The 22,250-nt window shown below is 37.5% G+C and overlaps 1 protein-coding gene across 1 annotated transcript in view; it reads left to right on the top strand.

Moving 5' to 3' along the window:
• Window positions 1–18,344, top strand: part of DCHS2 (dachsous cadherin-related 2) — a 55,104-nt gene extending 36,760 nt beyond the window's left edge. The window contains exons 12-18 of the mRNA XM_039700320.1: window positions 1,227–1,334; window positions 4,095–4,306; window positions 5,782–5,933; window positions 8,755–8,885; window positions 10,372–10,658; window positions 13,371–13,509; window positions 14,919–18,344. Coding sequence (XP_039556254.1) covers window positions 1,227–1,334; window positions 4,095–4,306; window positions 5,782–5,933; window positions 8,755–8,885; window positions 10,372–10,658; window positions 13,371–13,509; window positions 14,919–17,545 — 3,656 coding nt within the window. The 3' untranslated portion in view covers window positions 17,546–18,344. The remainder of the gene's footprint in view (window positions 1–1,226; window positions 1,335–4,094; window positions 4,307–5,781; window positions 5,934–8,754; window positions 8,886–10,371; window positions 10,659–13,370; window positions 13,510–14,918) is intronic.
• Window positions 18,345–22,250: the final 3,906 nt, after the last annotated feature.

The following is a 22,250-nucleotide window of genomic DNA, read 5'->3' as shown; positions in this document are numbered from 1 at the left end:
TTGGCAATGAAAATTCAACCTACAGCCCCTTATTTTAGTTCCTAAAAAAATCTAGGTCAGCATTCTTATATCTTTGCGTACATATTGAACAGATAGATGTTGATTCCAGAGCTTTTCTAGTAAATATCTTACAAGTATATTGACAAGTACAGAAAATCACATGTCAAAATTGGCATACTTTTTCTTTTGGCAGACAGATTTTGAGACCAAATAGTAAACCCTTAATTGAAAAATTCTGGTTTCTAAAATATAATATGTAACTGCTGAAAGAAAAATGGTATTGGATCATTGTAATAACAATGTTTCCTCTCATTTTTTATAGTAAAGGCTTTTCCTGTGATATCCAGGACACTGACTATGACCTTTGTGCTTTGTGATACAATAAAATAACTAGTTGTCTCTAATGCTGTTTGAAAGAGCTCAGGTTGCCTCATTCCATCACAGCTGCATGGAAACAATTACAATTTAATTAAATAATTAAAAGCATTAAAATCAATGGCCATATATGCTAGACAATTTCGTAAGTCACTTGAAAAGAATAATTATTTGGAGGTTGTGATAATGCCTTTTGAACTTACTATATTTTTGTTAAATTTGATGGTTCTGAGCTGGATAATTTATTGAGTTGCACATTTTCCCTTTTATTTTATTCCAAACAGGATTTCTATTTCATGTTTCCTGCTTTCTATATTAAGTTATTGGTCTTTTCATAGAATTTGGAGTCCATGTGAATTGACACACAGCTACACCCATAGTTTCATCTTTTCTTTCTCTTTGTCAAAAGGTGACTTATTAAAATTCTGAAGGATATTTAATTTAAGGTACTGTTCAAAAACCCATATTGAATCCTGATAAATGGATAAAAAAAAATTAAACTCTTTCTGGTCATTTGTGGGTGACATGATGCACCAAAAAAAAAAAAAAAAAAGACCTCAGGTAAGAGAGACATCCAATGATTGCTGTGAGTTTGCAATTAGGAAAGGTTACATCTCATAATTTTATTTAGGCACGTAAAGTTGTTATCAGATGTGTAATTTACTGAGGAAGGAGGGATAGACAGTGCTTTGTCTTATAGGAAAAATCACAGAGAGTTATTGTCTACTAAACTAATGACTGAGCACCTAACCTAGTATGTAGTTGTGTATCTACTATTAATATCAATGCTATAAAATTAGAACAAAACCTTTTACGGTAAACATGATGAAAATGTCTTATTGCTTCTATAGGTACATCACTTCTAACAGTAGAAGCCTATGAACACAAATTTAGAGGAGAAAACATAAAATACAGCATCTTCAGTGACCAGGAAATATTCTCCATACACCCTGTTACAGGTATATTTTATAATTTTATAATTTTTTCAGTCTGTGTGTATTTTGGAGCATTAGCAAGTTCTTACCACAAGAACAAGGGCTAGGTATCCTAAGAGTACTCCCTAGTAATAATTTGTTACATTGAGCAGGTCATTAGTAAATCCATATACTTTTGTAAACTTGATGTAAAAAGAAATTGAGCACCAGTATACCTGTTTAAAACACTCAGTTCTGATTTACTACTTATCACCAGGTGCTGAGAGTTGATAAACTACTGCTTTGTGATTCAAGCTGAGATTCCAGCTTGTTTCTCATGGTACAGTTTCCCAAAAAACTCAATAAACAAAATCCTTCAAAACACTTTTAAAGTAGAAGCATTAGACTCTTGTTGATTTTAATGCTCTTTGTTCCAGGCAAACATCAACATGTTTTAAAGTCTGTTTATTTTTTTATGATTGTATTTGTGTTCTGCATCAGTTCTGCTTTCACCTGCTCTTCTGTCAGGAATTTCAGGTGCAGGAGGGTGAGCTGTTCCCCATGTACATTTACATTTTCTCCTCTAAGGCTCGTAAGAGCACAGCTACTCTGGTTACCTCTCAACTCCTAAACATCTGCAATAAGTTTGACTTCTGAATAGCTGCAGTCTCTCTTTTTGGGATGACATATAGACAGTGCAAGCAGTTTTCCTCAGAAACAGTGTAAATATTTGTACCCTTAATAAATAGCTTTATCCCTGAGTTTCTGAAGACTTTAACCTCTGATTATCCTGATGTCTCCAGACAACAAATGGCCTACCACTTGAATAATATTTTAGATGAGGTGTGCTTGAAGTGCAGACTTTTGATTTTCAAGTCCTTCTTATTTCACTGAAATAAAACTAGAGAGATTAGCCTTAAAGAACACCTTACAGGTTTTTTACTGAGGAAATGAATCTTCTCCAATATCACCTTAAAAAAAGAAAATTCAAATGGTATTTTCTTTTTTTTTCAAGCTAGGCTGAAAAATGGTTACATGATGCTTTGAAGGATCTCATAAGCACTGTCTTCCCAAACAGGAGTGGAATTTCTATAGCAGTGAATGTCACAAGTCTTCTTTTCAGACATTTGATCCATTGTGGTTTCTTCTGTTTCCTTTCTTCTGAAGCCTCTCTTGTGTTTCTTAGAAAAAATTAATTGAAGTTCAACCTTTCAAGACTTTTGAAGAGCACTGCTTACATTAGCATAATTTTGACACCAGTAATTCTCTACCCCTTGCTTCTTTTGAGCTATATCAATGCCCCATCTGTAATTCATGTTCTGAACAGCCAAAGGTCTGCTCTACTTGCCTGTTCAAGCACTGATGTTAATTAGCCACATTTTGGAGAAGACTTTATACCATTTAAAAAAATTTTTTTATGCTGTAGAATTGTAGAAAGAGTAGGAGGTGACTCAAAGGCATGAATTAGTCTGTCCCTCTGATTCAGGAGGGGAATCAATTGTGCCAAAATATGACAGAAATTTGTACTGTCTTTCAAAACCATCTGGGACAGTGATTCTGCAAACCATCTTAAAAGTCTGAAAAGGTTTTGGCAGTTGGAAAGTTTTTCTTCATATTTATCTGAATGTTTGCTGAAATGTTTTATTACTTCTTAATCTAGTAAGAGTAGACATTGAGACAAAGGCAACCCCCCTATTATTTGCATATTTGAAGATTGTTACCCTGTTTTTTCTTCAAGTGCACTTCTGAAGAATGAGCAGCTCTGGTTCTTTCACATGTTCCTCCTAGGTGGTGTACCTCAAACTTGATTATTTGTTTCAGTCTGCTCTAGAGCCTTTCAGTTTGCTCTCTGTCATCTGGAAATTTATTTCTTCTGCCACTGTCTGTTTTCTTTTCTCTGTAAACAGAATGTGATATTTTAAAGTGTTGTGCTGAAAATAAAACACCTTTGAAATCTTTATATTCAAGTCGTAGGTCCATAAAATGTAGTTAATATTTGCTTATCCTAGAAAAAAAAATAAAAAACACTAGTTTGGGGATCCACAGTTGATGCATTCTTATGATAACCCAAGTTTGGGATACGATTCATGACATGATTACTGAAAAGTTCATGCAAAACTGAGTTTCAATTCTAATGAAAACTAATATACAAATCAAGTATGTTTTATACTTAGATGTAATGCAGAATTATGAGTATGTTCCTAGAACACTGAAACAATGTCTATGGATTTCCAAGGACATTTCATGTTTAATGTGGAGGTGACCAGTTGTGCTTGTCATCTCAATAAGTCTCATTCTTTGTTTATTTTTGATGGAATAACAGCTCAGTGGAAGGGGGCTCTCTGCATCACAAGGAGTGAGTGTTTTGCTCTGTGTCAGTCAGGTACAGAAATTGCTACAGCTGTTTCCTGATGTGGATTTTGATGGAGGAATAGATGTAGCCACTGCCAGATGAGGGACAAGGGTCTCTTCTCACATGCCTGTCTCACTGTCGGGCACTAAGGAGGAAACATCATGCAGACATTTTGTCTTTATTCCTCTGCTAGTAAATTGGCTTAGTATTTGGAAATTGCCAGTGTAGAGGTGGTTGGTGAAAACTGAGCTATCCAAGATTTATTCAGTAGCTAGCATATTGCAGCGATGGTAGGTGAAAAAAGGACACAATGGCAAGCTTGCTGGAATTCTGTCCTGCATTCAGTGGAGGTGACCATATATGTTTGGAATTTCAAAACTGCATTTGTACATGTTTTTTCCTGAATGAGTATGTCACATCTTGAGGTTTCTTTTTTTCTTGTAATAAACCAGGCACAATCACAGTAAAAGAGCCAAAATACCTTGATTATGAAGATAAGTGTAAAATATATCTCACAGTTGTGGCTGAAAATAGCTTCAATTCAGTGTTCTGTGGAGTGACAGTTTTGATTCAAGATGTGAATGATAATACACCTAAATTTGAGCAAAGCTATTACAAAGCATCAATATGGGAAGGCCAGAGTCCTAAAACAGACATCATACAGGTAAGTGGAAATGTATCTTCCCAAGCACAGTGCTGCAGTTCAAAAGAAGTTTGGCTGATCTGTTCATCACTACAATCCTGTTAGCTCTGTTCTGGACCACTCTGTCTTAAAAACTGGAGGTAGGGTTCTTGGTGTTGCTACTAGTCTGCTTGGATATCTAAAATATTACATGATTCTTTTTTCTAGACCGTATTTCAGATCATTCATTCAGGTCTGTTGATCTGAAAGAGAATTCTATATCTTCTGGATAACTCTGCACCTGGAATTTAAATTCTCTTTTTAAAGAGATCTGTTTCTAGAGATCTGCAATTGAAAAATACCATTCAAACCTGTGGTTCTGGTTACAATATAGGCTGGGTCTTGTATTAGTGCATCTACTGAAAGGACTATAGCAATAAAAAGAATACTTTCTACTCATCAGACTAGTAGAGTCAAACCCAAGTGTTCAATTTAAAATCTGATGCCTAAAGAGCAGCTTGTCTTAATTTAAATGTGCAAACACTTCTTCCTCTGAATGGGTCTATTCTCCCAAAATGTTTCCAGCTGGCTGTGTTAGAGCAAAAGAAGACATCAGTTGGACTAGAAGAGCACATAATTTCCTCAGTACATGTTCTTGCATTGCAAGTCAGGTCACGGTGAGGGTCATGTTAGGTACTAAAGATATTCCCTCTCTAGAGAATAAATAAATGAAAAGCTACAAATGCCTCCAGGGCAAAGTGATTAGAAACTGATGGACATTCTATTTAGAGAAACATATGTCCAGGAATGGAGAAAAATCAAAAGGCAGTCAAGCCAGATGTGTAATCAAAATTTTATGACAGAATACATTCTATTATGTTTCCTTTATTCAATTTGACTGGTTGCCTCTGCTATGTTTTGGATCCCAGACTCATTATAATGCTTGTTCAGCAACAAAAAAATACAAAGATGACTCTTCAAAGAGTAAGAGGACTCTTTGGGAAACCTGTTCACTCCTGCTGAATGTTCCTTATTTTGTTGGTAAATCTTTACAGATTGCCTCTGCCCTTTTTACATTTTCTGGATGGTATTTTTAAAAGGTAATTAATGAACTATTCCATGAAAGCTCTGAAAACATAGTAGTTTAATTATTTTATCCTTTATCTGTTAGTATAGCAGCACTACTTTAAAGGTCAGTCCTGTACCACTGAGAAAGTGCATTTTTATGTGCTCAACAGGGAGAGCATTCTAACAGCAACCTAATAGTAAAATGATTGCATTCAGCCCTAATACTTTATGTAGCTGAATTCAAAATTACTCATTCATGTGCAGCCCCTTGCAGTTCATGAGCAGATTTTGTGACCTTACACAATACTCAAGCTGGGGACAAAGATGAGGATTTATTTAAATATGTGCAGTTGAAAGTAATCAGAAATATCTGAGTGTAGTATAAGGGTTTTCCTTCTGAAATCATGTTCTACTGTTTTTAATTAAGCCTCAGGTTTGCTCACAAACAGGTATTTGCAACTGACCTTGACAGTGGGCTGAATGGAGAAACTGAATACTCAATTGTATCTGGTAATGAAAATGCAACATTTCTGATTGATTCAGCACGAGGAATTCTAGCAACTAATACAGGCTTAGATTATGAAAACACTTCATCTTACAGGTTTGTATTTTAGGTTCTCATACAAATGTATTCTTTTTGTCTAGTCTAATTTGAGAATATTAATGTTACATATTTTATCGTTTCCTGTTGATATCCGTTACCCACAGAACCTGGGTGCAAGCCAGACAGCACTGAGAACAGCTCTAAAGCTGCCCATTTGTCCTATAGATTCTTGTGTAGTTACCAAATTTAGAGAAAGAAATATAGTCTAGTCTAATCAATGACAACACTTATTGATATAAGTGCGATTATTCACTATAGCAACAATGACAGTTCCTGGATTTTAGTTTCTAAATAACTGTACAGCCATTCTTTCTCTGGAAATCTACTTTATAAAGACACAGTTAAAACACTCAAATCAAGTCCAAGAAATAGGGATATGTTCCCATTTTTATTTGGTAGATAGTTCAAAGTTTCTAGTAAATATTGTGATAAAGACTCTTGTAAAACCATTTCTATCTATAACCTCTCTTGTACTAAGTAATATCTTTTCCCAGTTTTTCTGAACCTCTGAATATATATGGTCAAGTGGACATGACAGTTTTTCTTTATGGGTCATTCCATAGTTGGAATTATAAAACAAATAAATAGCACCTTGAAGAGAAAATATTACTATCAAGATTCATTAATAGACCCATTTTAAGTACTGCAATCTCCACAGAAAGTATTATTTCTGTGTATGTGCCAGTAGAAGTTACTTTTTTTTTTCCCCCACCTGATTGTGGTATCAGTTAAAATATTTGCACGTTTTACTGTCCTGTGGGATCTGAAAGTTTTAAATATCCAATAAGAATTCTTATGAATGAGAATAACTTGTAGAAAACCACATCCAAGAATATTGACAGAGTATGTGGGGTTTTTGTAATACCAGGCTGATTTGATAATAATGTCCCCAAAATACTTTGTTTTAACTTAATACATGTGACACTTAATTTGGAGGGGTTTTTTCAGTCTTTCACTGAATCAAAAACATACATTCTGATTTTCAGAAATTTAAATAATACATTTTATTTGTAACTAATACTTTAGAAGAACACCTGGAATAAGTCCTTCAAAGGAAGGATGTTTACTGTTGGTGAAATGTTGAACATGGGAGCATAATAATTCTCATATAGCTCTTTAAATGGGAGAGTGATTTATTTCAGTATCTATGTTAGAATTCTGGACTTTGACAGTTTGTTCAGGGAATCTGTGGCTTCATATTCCTGCTCTCTAAAGCAAGTTATTAATCGGTACATTGTTAGGTGAAAAGTGAATAGCAAAAGAAGCTTTCAAAATTATTTCCTGTTTCATGTCAAAATGTTACTGTTGTTTTTTTCTAATTTGCAGGGAGTTTATATATCTGAATTGAACATTTTCATCCCCAGGAGTTCTAAATCCCTTACAACAGGGCTTATAATGAAAGTGTTGACAGAACCTTAATTTTAATGCCTTGGCTAAAGTGTTTTTATGAGAGGGTTTTTTTCCTGAAACCTTAGAAAGTGATTATTTTTAGTAAAATATTTCCATATGTATACCTTACCAATATTCATTCTAGAAAAAATACACTTTCTATATGGAATTATTCATGGTCACTGATTGAATACTAGCCTGCAATTTAAGTTATCTTCTGTTGGATCAGAAACCACAAGGATATCCAGAGTAGAGCTGGTGTGGTTAAGGAATGGAAATGCTGTAAGCCACAGCTTGAGTTACAGCCTTGGTAATCCATATTGTCAAGTGAACATTTAGGAAGTAAAATATGTATTTGACACTTATTAACTGTTACTTAGAAGAAAAATGGAGAAATGAAGTGTTTAAGAGATCTTTGAGGAGGCAAAAAAATGTGGAGCAACATGAAAACAGTTGTTAGTACATAAAACATTTGATTGAGATGCTCAGCTTTAGCCTGTATATCCTTTAGCCTCGTTTATTGTTTACTTTTTTCCCTTTTTGTTTTTTTAAGATCACCTGTTGAGTTAGATTTAACTTTGAATTAGTTTCTGGGATCTTCCGTGCTGGGAAGTGGTAAAGTCTTCCAAATAATCTCAGCTCACATTTGCTTTTTATTGTTTGGAAACTGATTCCCGCAAAGAGTAAACCTTTTATCCATGTTTATCATGTTGCTGCTCACTATTTTCTTTGCTACATTGTTTGTGGAAATGAAATGTTGTTGACAGAATTTACAACCCATCCTTATGCAGATGTGAAATGGAAGTTTAAAGTCAAAACTCTTCTAATCTGTCAGCAAGGTTCTGATCCCACTAAAATCAGTGGGAATTTGCTATTGTCAAATGGCACATGTATTCGGGGTTTTCACTTTATCACTTGCATTTATAATGTAATGGAAGGACTACTCTGTGTCTGCAGGCATTCTGGCTGAATACTATTTTGGATGTTTTTGTATTTTCCAATTTCCACATCCCTTTTGTCCCTTTATAAACAATGAGGAGAGTCTAGTTCCTGCAAATGATAATTTAGTGCTAAGGTTTTTATTCCTGCTCTGAATTACCAACGAGAGAACTGTGTCTTATTTGAAAGAGTTGTTTAACCACTTACATTTGGTATGAAACTGGATTCAATGAGTACAGATGAACACTTCCCTTTCTTTGTATGATTTTACCATTCTTTTGCCACGTAGAATCTCCTGGACATTATTCCTGCAAAATGAAAAACAGTGCACAGTCAACCTTACAGAAAGAAAGATGGAATTTAAGAGTTGCAGTGAGGAACAGAAATGGCTATTTTTTGGGGGTTTTAAAACTTCCCCTGCTTATAATTGTTTTGGATAATTCAGTGATTTCTGATCAAAAGTGACAATTAGTGCCTCCTTTAATTGTAGGTTGGTTGTACAAGCTGCTGATAAAGGAAACCCCAGACTCTCTGCTACAACTATTGTGAGGATACAAGTGTTAGATGTTAATGACAACGCTCCAGTTGTCCAACCACTAGGTGAAGTGGAGGTCCCAGAAAGTAAGTGTGAAAGTACGGCTAAGTTTCCTTCCTAATTCCTAAGCCTAGGAATCCTCGGATAATGATTTAGTGCTTTTGGTGATTTGTGTAACCAAACAACTGTAGTAAAAATCATAATGGATAGTATTAAAGATGAAATATCAAAGCAAATTTTGATCTGCTTTTATTCTCAGAGTCATTATTTTTAATCTTTATACATTGTGAATAGTTTGAAATAAAACCATAGGCTATTTAGGAGGAGGGAAAAATCTGCAGAAATACAACTTTAATCTGTTCATTTTCAGTATTGTACTCTTCATATGTCTTTGATTTCTGCTCTTCTCCAATAAAAATGTTTGGTGTTTAAACCAGTATTGCTAGAAATGAGACATTTTGAACTTCATAGTGATGAAAGAAATACTTCCTATACATTTGAATGAACTGTTACTCAAACTCTGTAGCTAAATCCAGTTGATGATCATTAAGAGAAGGACTCGACCTCCTGAGTTCTCATCCCAGCATGCATCTTGTGTGTTGTGTGACATTAGCTCCACATCTGCACAGCTTGACTCCTGGGCCTGTAATTTTCAAATACAGGCATCTTATATGTTAATGCATTAAGATACACAGCAAAAAACTTATAAACATCAGTACTCCTGTTAACACAAGATATCAAGTTTGTCTTTTCTGGTATATTTTAGTCTTTCCTACATTTACATGCCACTGGTAATGACAAGTAAGAATTCATGGATGCACAGTGACTGTAAACTACAGGTTATTTAATTAGTATTTTGTATTCTTTTAAGAACGCTTGCTTTAGGACATGGCACAGTATTTTTGAGGCTTCATGCCCAAGGCATGCAAATGAGAAATGGTTTAGCTTCTGTTAGCACCAGGCTTTGTGAAATGATCACTAATAGGCTCAGTTTGCAATCTCTGGTACTATCAAATTGGCCCATGACAAAAGCTGTCTGTATCCAGTTTCTCAGTCTCGTAGGATTATACCTTCATCTCTTCATATTTTTGCGCCATGTAGGTCTGTCTGAAGGCCTTGTTTCTCTCTAGTGGCCTGCTCCTCATTTGTAAAACTCTGGAATTGCATTTGCTGGTTCTACACAGATCAGGGTCTCTAATGCCTCATTTAAATAATTGACTTTTTCAAAATAATTTGACTTTTCTTGTGGCATTGTTCAGTAAATGCTTGTGGAAAACCATGTAGGTTCCTGCTGCTGGTGAAGAAACTGTTATGACTGCACTGGATCTGGCAAAGTCTAAAGAAAACCCAAATTAAAACTGGGATACAGCACATACCTTTGAAGAAATACACTACTCTTTCCATAGCTTTTCTGGATATTGTGATTATTGTAAAACACACAGTTTAAATACATCAAAAGCTATACAGAAAGGTTACATATATCCAAGGGCCAATATTACAAAATGCGCAAAATCTTTAGAAATTGTAACTTTATCTTTTAACTCTGATTTATTCTCAAAATTATTGTTTCAGATGCCCTGCCTGGTTTTATAGTGACTCAAGTGTCAGCAAGTGATGCAGACTCAAGGCCAGCACTTCAGTTTGGTTTTATTTATGATAATAGTCCTGAAATGAAATTTGCCATCGATCAACACACTGGTGTCATCACAGTGGTGGAACCATTAGATTTTGAAGAAACTGCTGTGTATACGCTGCATATCATAGTTTCAGATTCTGTGCATCAAACAGAAGCAGAGCTCACCATCCTTGTTTTGGATATCAATGATAACCCTCCAATGTTTACTCAAGATTTTTATCAGGTAGGAACACGGCAAATGAATAATCAGCATGTGGTATCTTTCTATATAGGATGATAAATAGTAGGAGTGCTTGTTCGTATTTGTCTTTGAATGTATGTGAAAACTGAGAAGAAAGGTCTCTGCCAACTATTACTGAGCAGAAACAGAGCAGAGCCCTTCTAGGGACCTCCAGCCCCTTCCTAAGAATTCTGCTAAAAGGGCTGAGGAAACTATTCAGTTTCAATGTTTGTGGTTTCTGTCTTCAGACAGCAAGTGGTGTGAATGCTAGCTCATAAAGCATGCAGTCATTACTAGGATACAATACTGGATACAATCCAGTCCAGTCTGGGGAGCAGGGTCCAGTGTTGAGAACTTCTTTCTTCTGAGAGAAAATGCTAAACAAGTCAGTACCTTATACTGGCCCAGTTACTTTGGCATGAATTTCCTCATTTTCAGTTACACAACTCCACAGAGGTGTAGCAAATGCCCTTGTGGTAGATGATGCACATACAGTTTGCAATGTGTAATGCTGCCTTATGGCAATAGCACTCACCAAGGGAGTGAAGGATATGAGTTTTGACCTTCCTAACATCTCTTGAGACTGAGGAGGGTACAGAGCTCAGTTTTTGGACTCCTGGACAAGCATTTGAACTGGTACTGTTGTAGAAATGAAGTTGTCCAACAGTGAAAACAAATCTTTTAGTCACTATGGACAGCTGTGGGCCATAAAGAAAAGTGGAGGTTAAGGAAAGTGGAGCATACATAAAATAGAATCATTGAATCATAGAATAGTTTGGGATTCATGGCATCTACAAACACCATCTAGTCCAAGTTCCTGACCACTTCAGGGCTGACCAAAAGCTAAAGCATGTTGTTAAGGGCATTGGCCAAATGCCTCTTAAACACGGACAGGCTTGAGGCATTGACCACCTCTTGAGGAAACCTGTTCCTGTGCTTGACCACCCTCTACATGAAGAAACATTTCAGCCTCAGGAAGAGGAGGCTCAGCCTTACCAATTTGTGTAAAAACTAGCCTGGGCAAGTAAAGATGGACAAACCAAAGTCTTCTCTGCTGTGTCCAGTGACAGGACAGGAGACAGTAGGCATAAATGGATGTACAAGAAGTTCTGTTTAAACATCAGGAAACACCTTTTTTTTTCCCCCTTCAAATACTAACAGTGACTAAGTATTGGCACAGGTCTTCCAGAGAGGTTGGGGAATCTCTGTCTCCGGAGATATTTAAAACTCAGGCGTATGTAGTCATGGTGATCCTATTTTAGGTGATCCTACTCTGACCAAAGATTGCACCTTGGAGGTACCCAACAGCCCCAGCCATTCGGCAATCCTGTGAACTGAGCTGTTTGACTTGATGTTTTTTGTGTGTGGTAGATGTCCTCAGAGCCAAAAATATGAGACACCACCGAAGACTTGGTTTTAATAATGTTCCATTTGTAAGTCTCAGACAGTTTTAGTAAAGAAATAAGTCTAAACATTTGGCCTAGTAAAGAATTTTCTACCTCTGAGCATGTGCAGGCACAGTAGTTTTGTCACTTAGATACCTCTGGGACAAACTGTAGGCACTTGTGAAACTATTGGGTGCCTGAGTGAACAGAATTTGTGTAAATTTTCCACTTAAAGTAGTAAATCTACATTCTGGAAAAAATTCATTATTAATACTCTAAGTGATTTTTAGACCTTTATTTTCCTCAATCCTCATATGTGTCTGATTTTGGAGAGTAGTTTAAGCAAGTACTTGCTTGTGCCAGTGCTAGAAATTTTTTTTGTAGATTGGAGCAGACATTATAGGGAGCATTATTATTGATTCAAAACAGTGTAGCTTTATTTACTATTTTAATGTAAACTACTGAGCTTCTCTTTCCACAGTCCTGATGTTTTGATGTGTTGCTTGGCAAGTAAGATGCACTGCTTCTTTTTGGTTGACAATATGTATAATTCCCTATTCATCATCCTGGATTTTTACCCTTTTTGTTCCTTCAAGTGTTTTCGTATTTATGCTCCTCATATATAGTTTAATATATGTATGTGGTTATTATATACATATAATCTCTCTGTTTAAATTACTTAAACTAACACTTCAAGTTATGACGAGGTAGCTGCTATATCATACTGTTCATTTGAAATTGGTTTTATAAAGTGGAAGGAAACTTTGGTCACAAAAGTCTGTATGAAACTTGAAACAATGAAAATTCTTAAAAAGGGAATGGACTTTCTTGGTTTCTTAGAAGAAAAAAAAGGAAGCAGTTTGAAAAGTTAAATTCTAGGAATAATCCAGTGGTGATTAAGTGCCCTAGTGCTGGAGTTTTCAGGGTTCACATATTGGCTTTTTTAGCATTCAGTCATGTACTCCAGACAGAGACTACAGACTGTATTCCATGTATGGAAATGATGGGGGTTTTGAAAGAAAGGGGAAAAGCCTTTAGTTGCAGTCCATAACTGTACTCTTGAAAAAAGTGATTCATTTATTTTCTGAACTTGCTGTCATAATGCACTAGATGGATTTTACTACTGTTTAAAGCTTATTGTGAATTTTGGCCATATTGAAGGCACAGTTTTCAATATCTCAGCTCTTTCTGGTTTTTGTCCCAGAAGAAAAAGCTAAAGCTTCTTCCAAAGCTGGGAATTGTGTGGGTTTTACTGATAAGATCAAATAAAGGCAAATTTTTTTAATTTCTAAAATCTTTTATTAAGCTCTATTTTTATTTTATATGTCAGGTGAACTTGCCAGAGCTCATTTCTATGGATGCCACTGTTCTGACACTCTCTGCCATAGACAGAGATTCTGAACATAATGGAATGATTTCCTACAAAATCCTCTCTTCCTGTGAGGGATTTTCCATTGATCACAAGAATGGTGAGTCTGCATGGTTTCTTACTTCAGCTTTTTAAGTATAAATCAAAGTCCTATTGCTTTCTTACCTGTTACCAGTGATGACTTGAGTTCTGGAAATTTGTGGTGGCCAAAGTCCGTTGTGTTTTTGCTAAACCTGCCATTATCAGTGGGGAACTATCGCATCAAAAACTGGAGTTCTCAGTTTGTCCTCAAACCATGTGTATTTTTTCTGGTCTAAATGCAGTATGTGTATTTGATACTACATCATTGAGGGGAGGTATTGCCTTCACAGCATTAGCTATGATTTCTTAGCATCATGGAATAGTTTGGACATGATATTTAATGGTTCTCTAGTTCAAACCCTCTGCAATGAGCAGAGACATCTTCAAATAGGTCAGGTTGCTCATTGTCCTGTCCAACCTGACCTTGAATGTTTCTGGGGATGGGGCATATCTACCATCTTTCTGGGTAATGTGTTCCAATGTTTCATCACCCTCACTGGAAATTTTTTTCCTCATATCTGATCTGAATTTACCCTCTTTTTGTTGAAAACTATTACCCCTTGTCCTATCATGAAAGGCCTTACTAAAATGTCTGTACCCATTCTTATAAACCCTCTTTAGGGCCAAAATAAGATCTCCCTGGAGCTTTCTCTGGGCTGAACTATCTCACCCTTTTCTCACAGGAGAGGGGCTCAAGTCCTGTGGTCATTTTTATGGCTCTCCTCTAGACTCGCTCCAACAGGTTCATGTGTTTTCTTTGCTGAGAATTCCAGAGCTGGATGCAGCACCCCAGCTGGGCTCTAACAAGAGCAGATGGAGTGAATAATGTCCTCCTCTCTGCTGCCCACGCTGCTTTTGGTGCAACCCAGGATACAATTGGCTTTCTGGGCTGTAAGTGCACATTGATGGGTCATGTCCAGGTTTTAATCTACTGATACCCCCAAGTCCTTGTCCACATGGCTGCTCTCTATCCCTTCCTCCCCACCCTCTGTTGATATCAAAAGTTGCCTGATTCATGTGCAGGACCTTGCACCCCTCTTTGTTAAACTTCATGAGGTTCATGGAGCCACTTCTTAGGCTTGTCCAGGTCCACCTGGATGGCATCCCATCCCTCAGGCATGTCAGCTGCCGCACTCAGCTTGGTGTCATCTGCAAACATGCTGAGAGTGCACTCTATCCCACTGTCTGTATCACTGAAGAAGGAATTAAACAGTACTGGTCCCAGTATAGACCCCTGGGGGATGTCACTTGTCACTGATGTCCATCCAGACATTGACCCACTACTTTCCATGTGCAAGAGAGTTATTTTGTTGTGTACAGCCATTACAGCTGGGTCATTTTCAAATATGGCTGTTTAGAATCAGCTTTTGGAATCACATTTACTTGCCTGTGAAGTGTGAGCTTTTGTTAATTCTGTTTTATTTTCAGGTTCACTCTTTGCCACAGAACCAGTTATGCAGCTGAAAAATATTTCCATTATTCATCTCCTGATAGAGGCCACAGATGGTGGCAGTCCCCCTCTGAGTGCTGTTACCTCCTTAGAGGTACATGTAGAAGATGTCAATAACTGCGCCCCTCGCTTCACAAAGGTTCTGTACAATCTCAGCGTGAGTGAGGATGCCTCAGTTGGAGAAAGTGTCCTCCTGTTCTCAGCCGTTGACTGCGATTGGACACGTGACAACGCGTTTGTTGAATACTCTATTATTGGTGGCAATGCTGAGAATTTATTCTCCATACAAACAAGTGTCATGGGGTCGGAAACATCCTACAAACTTGTCGGCAGTCTTGTTTTGAGCAGTGCCCTTGACAGGGAAACAGCTGCTTCTCACCAGTTGGTTCTCCTTGCCTCTGATCGTGGAACACCTTCCTTGAACTCCACTGCCACAGTGCTAATAACTGTGCTGGATGTTAATGATAACCCTCCAGTATTTAGCAGTCCAGAGTATCATGTTCATGTCAAAGAAAGCATCCCCATAGGCAGTCACATCACTGAAGTTTCAGCAAAAGACTGTGATGCAGGCACTAATGCAGATATCACTTATGCTATCATCTCTGGAAATGACAGAGGGCATTTTTGCTTGGATGGTAGAACAGGATCTGTAAATTTGACAAAAACGCTGGATTATGAGGATACCATGAAATTCACTTTGGTTATCCAAGCCACAGATGGAGGAACTGATGTAAAAAATATGGCTTTTGCTGTTATTCTTGTTGGTGTCCTAGATGACAATGATTATGCCCCGCTTTTTTTGTTTCCCAGTCTGAGCTGCACTGTCAGTGAAAATCTGCCTACGTTTTCTTTTGTGTGTGCTGTTTGTGCATTGGATCTTGATAAAGGCTCCTATGGGCACCTTACCTACTCCATTCAGTCTTCATGTTTGGCTCATCGTGAAGCTGCTAGAGACCATGGCATGTTCTTCATTGATCCTTTAACAGGAGATATTCATACAAAGCAAATGTTTGACTATGAAAGTCAAAATAGGTACTGTCTCATAATCCAAGCAAAAGACAGAGGCGATTCACTGGCTACGACTGCAGTTCAGATAGATATTGAGGGGAGAGATGAATTTGACCCAGTGTTTACACAAGAACATTATTTCTTTAATCTCCCTGACAAGAATGAAGCAGGCCAGTTGATTGGTAGAGTGACAGCATTCGACAGTGATGGTGGACTGGATGGAGTTGTTCATTACTCCCTTCTAAAACCTTCTCCATTCTTTTCTGTGAATCAAACCAGTGGCAATATTTATTTGACTCAGAGTGTTCACAGAAGGAAAAATGGCATCAAAAGGAATGATGATACTCTGAAATTGTTGGTAAGAGCTCATAGCCCCAAAATTATGTCAAGGTTCACAGCGTGCACTGTTTTTGTAAATATTTCCAGTTCTCCTGAGAGTGATCCCACAGTGTCAGCACACAGCCTGACAGTGAGTGTTTCCATCTCACTGATGTTGTTTTTGCTGCTTGCCATCAGTCTTATCACACTTACTCTGAGACTTAGGCAGAAAGATCGGATGAATGCTTGTGTGAAAAAAAACCCAGTATCCTCCTCAGCTGCTGATGTGAATTCAATAAAAGAAGACGAGGACTGCCAGAAAATCCAAAGTACTGAGAGCAGTATGCTTCCCATGGGTGCTATCGCAAAATGGCTGAGCCTAGCAGGACTCGGAGAGGGGAAGGATGATGATGTCTCCTGCAGGCATTCAGACTCCAGTGGCCATGGTTCTGCTGAAGGAGAGACTGCAGAGGACGAGGAAATCAAACGGATCTATGAGTGTCCTTGCAGAAAAAGCATTGGCTCAGCACTGAGCGAGCATGGCTTGCAGATGCCAGATTCAGGGATCCCAAGAGAGTCTGATCAGTTCTCATATCATTCTGGAGAAACAGATGTCACAGCTACCATGCAAAGCATGGAGAATGTGCAGACCATTAGAGGGGAAAGCAGGGAAGAAACCTGTGACACAGCCTATGCACACAAAATCTTGTCTCAAACACTTATGAAAACTGGAATAAAAGAGGAAGGCATAATGACAGATCTCACAAGAGACTATGTCTTGATGCCAGATAGGAAAGACTCTGGGTATGATTTGCTTGCAACTGTTGGCACCTCAGATGAGGATCTCAGAGGTGGTTATAACTGGGATTATGTGCTGAGCTGCGAACCCAGATTTCAACCTCTTGCCTCAGTGTTTAATGATATTGCTGAACTGAAAGATGAAAATATTCACATTCACAGCTTCTCTCAGGAGAAGATATCTCTTGTTTTCCCTCCTCCCTTGATAACTTCAGTAGCACAGCCTGGCATAAGGACAGTGCCCCCAAGAATGCCAAATGTAATATCAGGGCAAGCTTTTAATAAATACCCTTATCCTCCTATTATCCATAATCATGGATACCCTCCAACAACTATGACCCCCAGATTTTCTCCTACTCTCTCTTTACTTACCATACAGACACCTTCTGCTTCTCCAGTAGTGTCTGATGGGAAAATGATAGGAACACGTCTTATTGATCCAAGCTACGAACTTGCAACAGAGGAAGAAATTCAGGTCTAGGTTATTAACTGACAGTATTTTATGGTAAAAAATATGGCTTAAAATATATTTTGTTACTTTTTAACAGCAAAATATGCCTGTCAGAGCTGCATCACCAGTGTTTTTTCTGTTTTCACGAGCCTGAAAAGTTAAAATATAATGTAGTCAGAAATTTGGTAACTATACCTCTTGTTTTTCCCAGAATACACTGTGGGAATACACTTCTCTTCCAGCTCACACGTGTGCTTTCCTATGTAAAACACACAGCCAAGTGCTTGATAACCAATTTGGCCAATTTTACCATTTATCTTATAAAATACATTAATAACAAATAAATGGAAGTAATTTTTTTTTATTGTGGAAAACATTTGTTAGCATACTGGTGGGTTCTGACTGATTCTGTGGTGGTGTTAGAGGAGGATACTGGAGGGATGTGTAAGTACAGCAGGTGTGGGGGTGGGCAAAGGATAAAACAAGGACTCCTACTGAGCTCTTTCTTAGTCTTTACCCAGGTTTTGCAAATCTCAGCCTGTGGGTCCCAAAGATTTGTTTGACCTGGTGTGGTTTCATCAAAACAGAATAATCAGTGGGAAGATAAAAGCAACCATCTTCTCTATTACTAGCTCTCAAGTAGATGCCTATTGGCATTACAGAGGGTGCCCTGGGGCTCAGGCAGCTGGAAGAACAGAGTGTTACAGTTCTGAAGGTTGTGTATGCCTCCACCCTGGTCTTAGGTTCTGTGCTGGACCAAAGATCTCTGCAAGACCAGATAATCTGGCCTTGTTTGTTGTATGTATCATACACATTTTGTGTACCTATGTTTATCCAGACACATACACATGCTGTATCTGCTTGTATATTGATCAATAAAATACACAGACAATACATCTAGAATAACTCTGGTTTTTCTTCAATGCATGTTTCAAAGTCCTTTGCATCACATGTATTAAAACTGGGCTATAAGGAAGTGTCTAATTGGTACCTAGGAGTCTGCTACTACATGCTGGATGTGTGCAGACGTATATATTGTACAGGTCTTAACAGGTGGAGGGAAAGCATACAGTGTGGTTAGGCTGTGTGAGGTTGTGGGATCAGTAGCATGTGTGCAGTGGCTGCTTTTCCTCAAGCATGCATGTAAACAATTGCAGCCTGTGGTCTCATAACCAGTCTTTGAATAAGATCCTATTTCTGAGGCTACACTGACACAGTATATCCTGCACATGCAACAGGATCCATGATGCTATGTGTCTTTTAAAGCTGGCATTTATTTGGTCTTTGTACTGCCATGGAGTCACAAACGAGACTTAGCTTAGGAATTCATTGGGACAGACAAATTTTACTAAGAAAGAAGATGGGATGGTAAGTTTTGTAGTCAGACAAAAAACTGTGCCAGGAAGAAGAAAGCAAAAAAAGGGATTCATTCCCAATTCATATCTAAACACCGAGATTCAGGTAAGGACATAATTTCAGAATGAATGTCATTCTCTGCATGTTGGCATTATGTTATGTATACAGCCTGATTGGCTTTAACTTATATGTCTGAAGTTGTAAAGTAATTTCTAATACACTGGAAGGTGTTCTTTGGGTGTTCACTTCTGTGCAGTTATAATACCAGAAGGCACGCAGAGCTACCTTTTCTGCGAAGTCAGCAACTTTACTAATTTGATTTTAGTTTCAGATAGTCATGGACAAGTGGCAGCTATTGCTCTGGTGAGCAATGAGCACATGCCATCCTTAGAGAGGTCACCTTTTCAGCATGGGATCAGTGGAAGAATGAATGCTTTGCACAGCAAAATTGTTTCATCCTTCACATTGATGGTTATGAAACAGATAACAAGGCCTTCATTTCATGTATAGAGTCTAGACTAATGGATGAGTAGCTTTTTCTTTGCTAATATGGCTCTTACAAATGTTCTAATGCTATTAGCATTAGAAATCATTAGAAAACATCACTAATCATATTGAGGACAATACTTGCACCTCACCTTGCTAATGGGTGCCCACCTCCTAGAGTTCTTGAAAAAACAAGAAAATTGTTTCTGTTTGTGCATTTTTGGTTCCTTCAAATTCAGCTTGTTTTTAATGCCTTTCTAAGAAGATTAGATATGATTTGCATCCTACTTATCAAACACATGATATAGCCAATGAATACTTTGTGCTCCTATTAAGTGTTACAGCAATCTTTTCCTTGTTTCTTAAGTATTGATTTTTTTATGTAGTGGGAAAAATACTTAGCTGAAATATTGTTGTGTTATATATAGTCAAGCTGAAAAACTTAAATGTTGAAACAAGTGCCTGCAATAAATCATGCACAGTTCTTTTAACCTTACTAGTTTTTTTCCCTAAGTAAACAGTATAACTTTTATAATTTACCATGACTTTAATATTAGCTTGCCTTGAAGAGGCTGTGTTACTTTGCAATTCTGCACACCAGTTTTAGCACTTTGGAGAAGGTACAGAACTTGTTAGTGGAAAATCATATTAAGCTCAAAAAGCATAAGCTATAAAATAAAAGACAGTTGTCTCTTCTGGAATTTTGGCTGCCTGCCTTCTGGATTTGCTTGTTGGCAGCCTTGAAAACACTGGTGTAAATCACTACCAAATGGATATAAAAATTCCATCTACCGGTAGTAATTGTTATATTGACATTCAAGCAGATTTCTGTGCAAAGGAAAAAAACCTCCATATTTTCGGGGAACCCATTATTTACAGATTATATCATTGTATGCCTGTTTTCTAAAATGATACTAAAAACACCAGTTACCTACTAAAGGCCATATTTATTTTGTACTTTATCTTCTATCTGACAACAAATATTATTCCTAAAACAGTTTTAGATAAAAATAGTTGTGATAAAAATGAACCCTTGTTGCTAAGTCTATTGCACTGACAATTCCTAGTATCATTTACATTTGGTAGCAATCCATCCTCTGTGCTGCATGTCACTTGTTTTCTATAACTGACATGTAGCTTCCTGAAAACTTTATTTAACTGTTCTCTTTGGGACATCTATAAACTGCAAACATGCCCCCCTGAAAAAAAAAAGTTACTGGAACATGAGCTAACACCAGACTGACAATTGTGCCCATATGGCTTTATACTTTTCCAGCACAAAGTCCAGTTGGCCACCATAGGCATGTGTGAGGCCATTGGGATTAGACCTCCTCTCAAAGGCAATGCCTACATTACTATCTGAAAAACAGCCCTCTGGGGGTGAAGTACACAGAGAAATTGAATCCTTGAAGGAAGGGAATTGCACTGGTTGGCCGCAAATGGAAGGGGGTGTTCCCTAAAATCCTGTAAAAAGACTAATTGGAATAGGAGGCAGTTGTGACTTTGTAATTGAATATACTGTGGTGGGAGGTTTATATTTAGGATTTGACTTGCTTGGCAAGTGAAATTGCTTTTCAGCTTCTTGCTCTTAATGTCTGTCACAACAGAACCGACTCACCATGGCAATATGTGGCTCAGTTGCCTGTAGATGATCTGGTTGCAATAAATAAAGTGTTGCAGAATCAAATTGAGTATAGTTTTGGGTGCCTCATAGTTGCTAGTTCTGTTAGCTGTTTGCTAGCACGTATGGAAAGCCTAATGTATATTCAGTCTGTGCATGGATATGTAAGTTCAGAACTCATTCAAAAAGCTGCAGTTTGACATCAAAATCCTCTTGGTGGCTTTGAAAATTCCTTCATAAATACATACAACATTTAAAAAACACTGGAAAAAATGTGGATGCCTAAGCAAAAGAAAAGGGGCCTTATAGAAGGGAAAAAATGAAGATCTAAAACTTTCTGGTTAAGACTTGCACTTTACATTGTTGCTAGGGCTATTCCTCATAAAATATCAGATGCTTTTCTTCTGTAATGTGTAAAAAGTAATAGAAAAGCATCTGTAAGGAATACCGAGAGGCAACAGGGTAGGCTAGAATTACAAAATTATTCTGTTTCTTGACATGTATGAGTTACTTCAGTAATTAACTACCAAATCCTTTAGCTCATGATAGTCAGAAAAATCACAATTGCTGCCTTGTTGCTATATAAATGTTTAACTGACCCTAATAAGTCCTGTGCTGGGTGAAGCATTAGGAGACAAACCATATGCCTGGAAATGCAGATGTCATAGTAAAGGACTGAAGGAATCTATCATGGTTTTCAAAATTTCAAATGAAAATCTCATTACAATTAGAAAACTGAGATTTCTTGACTATCATGTTTAAAACAAGGTATTTCTGCCCTACAAACCACACTGAAAACTGTCAGTCACATCAGTGTAGTCTTATCCTCTTGAAAATAGTCTTGTGTTTTAGACATTTTTGAAAGTTAGGATTTACATAATGCTGGTCACCTTCCCTAAAACTGCATGTTCATTGCCTATGAAAAGCTCTCAGAAAACTTAGAAAATGTAAGTTAAGCTGTTGATTGTAAGTAGCTGCCAGTAGCTGTTGCATAGAAGTGGCATTTCAGAGTGGCTGGGGCTAGATGATGCCTACTCACTAGCTCAACCTGGGGGAGTACCTGGCTGTATCCACCTCCACCATTTTTTTGGAAACTTTCAAATGGGAAACTCAATAGAGTTTCCAAAATGTTGTTACTGGTGCCATAACCAAAAGAAGAGAGTAGCAAGTTAAACTTGTTTGCATTGACCTCTGAAAGTTCTGTCTCACGCCCCATCTTGCTGGCTGCAGACTACTTTCCAGCATCTCCCTTTTAACAAACTGTAGGTTCTA

Source organism: Passer montanus, unplaced genomic scaffold, assembly GCF_014805655.1.
Source record: "Passer montanus isolate IOZ18808 unplaced genomic scaffold, ASM1480565v1 scaffold14, whole genome shotgun sequence".
Classification (NCBI taxonomy): Eukaryota; Metazoa; Chordata; class Aves; order Passeriformes; family Passeridae; genus Passer; species Passer montanus.
The sequence above is the reverse complement of the archived record's forward strand: the minus strand, read 5'-3'. Positions and strand labels throughout refer to the sequence as shown.